General features: G+C 34.2%; 1 protein-coding gene across 1 annotated transcript; it reads right to left on the bottom strand.

Moving 5' to 3' along the window:
* Positions 1–326: 326 nt before the first annotated feature.
* LOC145070650 (CASP-like protein 5B2) lies at positions 327–1,883 on the bottom strand. Its single transcript, XM_079017604.1, has 3 exons — positions 1,404–1,883; positions 810–942; positions 327–708 (listed from the first exon to the last, which is right to left on the bottom strand). The coding sequence occupies exons 1-3, from the start codon at positions 1,532–1,534 to the stop codon at positions 505–507; spliced, it is 468 nt and encodes a 155-aa protein (XP_078873730.1). The 5' UTR covers positions 1,535–1,883; the 3' UTR covers positions 327–504.
* Between the last annotated feature and the right edge of the window lie 1,700 nt (positions 1,884–3,583).

Here is a 3,583-nt window from a genome sequence, read left to right as displayed (position 1 = left end):
TGTTACAGGTGAAACATACCCGAAATGGATCATTCATAATAACTTACTTGAAAATGACACCTTTAATTTGAACATTTACAATTAATTTTGTCATTTCATTTGTTATAGACTTGTAGACATGCAAAAATACATCAAAATTATCATAACCATGCATAGAAGACTGAAATTTCCTATGTAAGATTAAAATTTCACACATTACTCCAATGACAATGGCCTAGCCGTTGAGATGTAGAATTCATAAAAGATTTGTCAATAATTTAGACCTAACATGCCAATAGTATTATTGGCATCCAATGATTTTGAACGTAATTGAATTCTGCAAAGAATTGAAAACAATATGGAATCAATAAATTCATTCATGAATCTTCTACATTATCAAAATTTGAGTAATTTGTAAGAACAACATACACACATACAGACACACACACACACACACACACATTCTAAACATGAATCTTTTACAACAAACAGGTGAATGAATAAAGAGGAATAGTTTATAGTTGGTTAAGCCGAGGCTAATAACCAAAACATAACATGAGAAGATATGGCAATTAAGAACCAGGTGATGAACGCCATGGCAATTGAGATCTCAAATCTGATACATGGAAGATGCATTTTAGTGTTTGTGCAGAAATGTAAGTCTCTTGCATATAGCACCACAATCCCTGCTGATGAACAAGCAGCAGCTAGAGACAACGTAGCTGTCACCTGCATGCATTTTACATATACAGTTACAAAGTTTTTACAATTCAGAAAGTTATTAACAAGAAATTAAATGAAAAGTGAAAAGATGTATAATATATACATACCCAATCACCCACGACAAACAAGCTGACTAGGACAGCATTTTGAAGGTCTTTCTTGATTCTAAGAGCATAAAAATCAAGACATGCTAAGCCAAAACTCCACAACACTTGAAGCCCCATTGATGCAATTAAATAGCTGCACCAGAATAACATTATATGTTGATCAGATAAAAAAGGATGATAACTATCAGGTTATCTAAGGCACGAACCAAAAGAAGAAGAAGAAAAAAAAAAAAAAAAGGAATATATGAATATTTATTACTTGTTTCCTATTAAGCTTTGATTTCCAAATTCTGAAATCTTGTTGCTCCAGAAAAGGAGTCTGAAATCTTAGTGCAAAAATGACCAGACACTCAAATCCCTCTTACTCTAATTGTGGGGGTGAAGGAGTAATTTGTTTGCCCTAACCCTAACCCTAAGCTTAACCAAAATAGTAGTGTATCCTTATTCTAAATCTGAATTGGGGAAAAGTCAAAAGCATGTTTAGTACAGTAATTAATCCTTTCAAGATTTTACATCTACAGATCGACTACGGAAGCATCAGCTGTTTAAGCAAATCATGTGATGTTACGTGAATTAAAAGTTAAAACAGCATACCAGAATGCAGTATAGTTGGAAAAGCCGGAAGCCGAAACCATCCACCCAATCGAAGCAGCAGCACATAAACATTGGCCAATTCGTAACATCAAACCACTCACACTTCCAGGGCTTCCAAACATATCCTTCATATCTCTGGGGCCCTTCTTTTCACCAGATCAAAAGGGCCCAAATTCCAGCCCTAGATTCCAAAATACCTCACCATATGAATATGAATAGATCTTAGCATGAAAATTGAATACAAAAAGCAAACTCAATTACTGGGTCTGGGGGTATATTTAGCTCCAAGAATCGATTGAAGATGGGGATTTGGGGTTAATTGAGTGTTGAATGTTGATAATGAAAGGTGTGTGTGGGGCGGGTTCAGTGACAGAAAAGTGGAAGGTACCGAAGCTGATTAGCAGTTTGGTCGGAACATTGGCATCCCGATTTGTTCGACTAATCCAGGCCAGGTGGATTTTATTTTTTCTTTCTATTCCACGTAATTTTACCTCTTGTGGTTTGCAGTTGTTGGAATATTCTCACCTAACGCTTCTTTATGTCTTTTCTCTACAAATTATTTAAAATCATTTTTTAACGCAATTTAATCATATAATATGATACCTGTAGAAAATATAGGGAATTATATATTTTTGTTTTGTTTACATTTTCATAATTTTCTTTTGTATATATAGTCAATAAACTTATTGAAAATGTTCATATATGACAATTATTACCGGTTATAGCAAGATATAGCTTATGTGGCGTATACAAGACATATACGTTGCAAAAATAATTATCTAGGAGAGTAATGAACTATTGATTTTGTTCACATCAAGACAATTTCTTTTTTGTTCACATTCGATCATCTAACTTGTTAAAGTTGTTCACATAATATCATTGTTTTAGAATTTTGAAACGGTAACAAGTCTAGCTAGCCTAAAATCACCAAGGTAGGGTTGTAGGTTCAGACCCAATAACACATCCATGGCTTTCACATCTCCATGTAAAATAACGAGCACACATTCAGAATGTAGATACGCGAGAGTGTGAGCCATGCCTAGTATAACCTCATAGATAGTCTCTCATTTTGCTCCTCGTTTCCCAGTCCTTGCACCATGGAGGAGCGAGCTCAAGCTTCCATTAGGATAATAATCATAAAACAAAAGTTTAATCGTCTGGTTCAAACCCACCCTAAGAAACAAATGATTTTCTTGTGTTACATCGAACCAAGTGTCTTAATTTCATAAATAATGGTTTTATGTGAACAATTTCAACAAGTTAGACGAACGACTTCAATTACCGATTTGAAATTTTGAAATAATGGTATCATGTGAACAATTTCAACAAGTTGAATGGTCGAATTTGAGCAAAAAAAAAACCTGGATGTGAACAAAGCTAATAGTTCATTACCATCCTGGTAACTATCAGACATATATGTCACATAAGTTGTAACTTACTATAACATGTCATAACGATCATATGTGAACAGTTCCAGCAAGTTCATTACCTAGGTGTGTACAAAAAAAGAACTTACCGAAATATGAACAAAACAAAAAGATAATTACAAATGATAAGCCAAGTTCTGAGAAATTTAATGTATTATTTATATGGATTTAAAGTGACCTCCAAATTGATCAAATGCTACAAACAAAATCAAAAAATGAATTAAGGGTAGTTTAGTCTGTTTATAAAAAAAATATTTGTTTTCCCATATAAGAAGTATGTTGCAAGTTAGTTGTAGGCCTTCTGGTATACTCTCTACACCAAAGGATGTGGAGAGTTTCCATGTCAGCCAACACACATCACCGATATACTTACTATCCTTGAAAAAAAATTAAGGGAGAAGAAGATGTTGCAAGAGATAAGAACTCGTTGTCAAATATGGTGGTGATCACAACCCACCATGACCATGATAGACAATGACCCACCGGGATGGTGTGCATGGTCATGGTCGTCAGGGGCGGAACACAATCACTATAACTAAGGCGTCGAAATCAAAACTTCAAAAGAAAACCATATAGATAAAAAAAATTGTTCAAAATGATGGCATATCAAAATTAGTAACAAGAAAAACTAGTAACAAATGTTGTTACATCACACTACAAAGTGGAACTTGCCGATCTTTTATAATTTTAAAGTCTTGCACCAGGAATACTAGACGTTGAGTTCTCCATAATTGGAATACTAGACGCTATAGT

Source organism: Lactuca serriola, chromosome 8 (assembly GCF_051521515.1).
Source record: "Lactuca serriola cultivar US96UC23 chromosome 8, Lser_US96UC23_V15, whole genome shotgun sequence".
Classification (NCBI taxonomy): Eukaryota; Viridiplantae; Streptophyta; class Magnoliopsida; order Asterales; family Asteraceae; genus Lactuca; species Lactuca serriola.
This window is presented reverse-complemented; position numbering and strand designations above follow the sequence as displayed.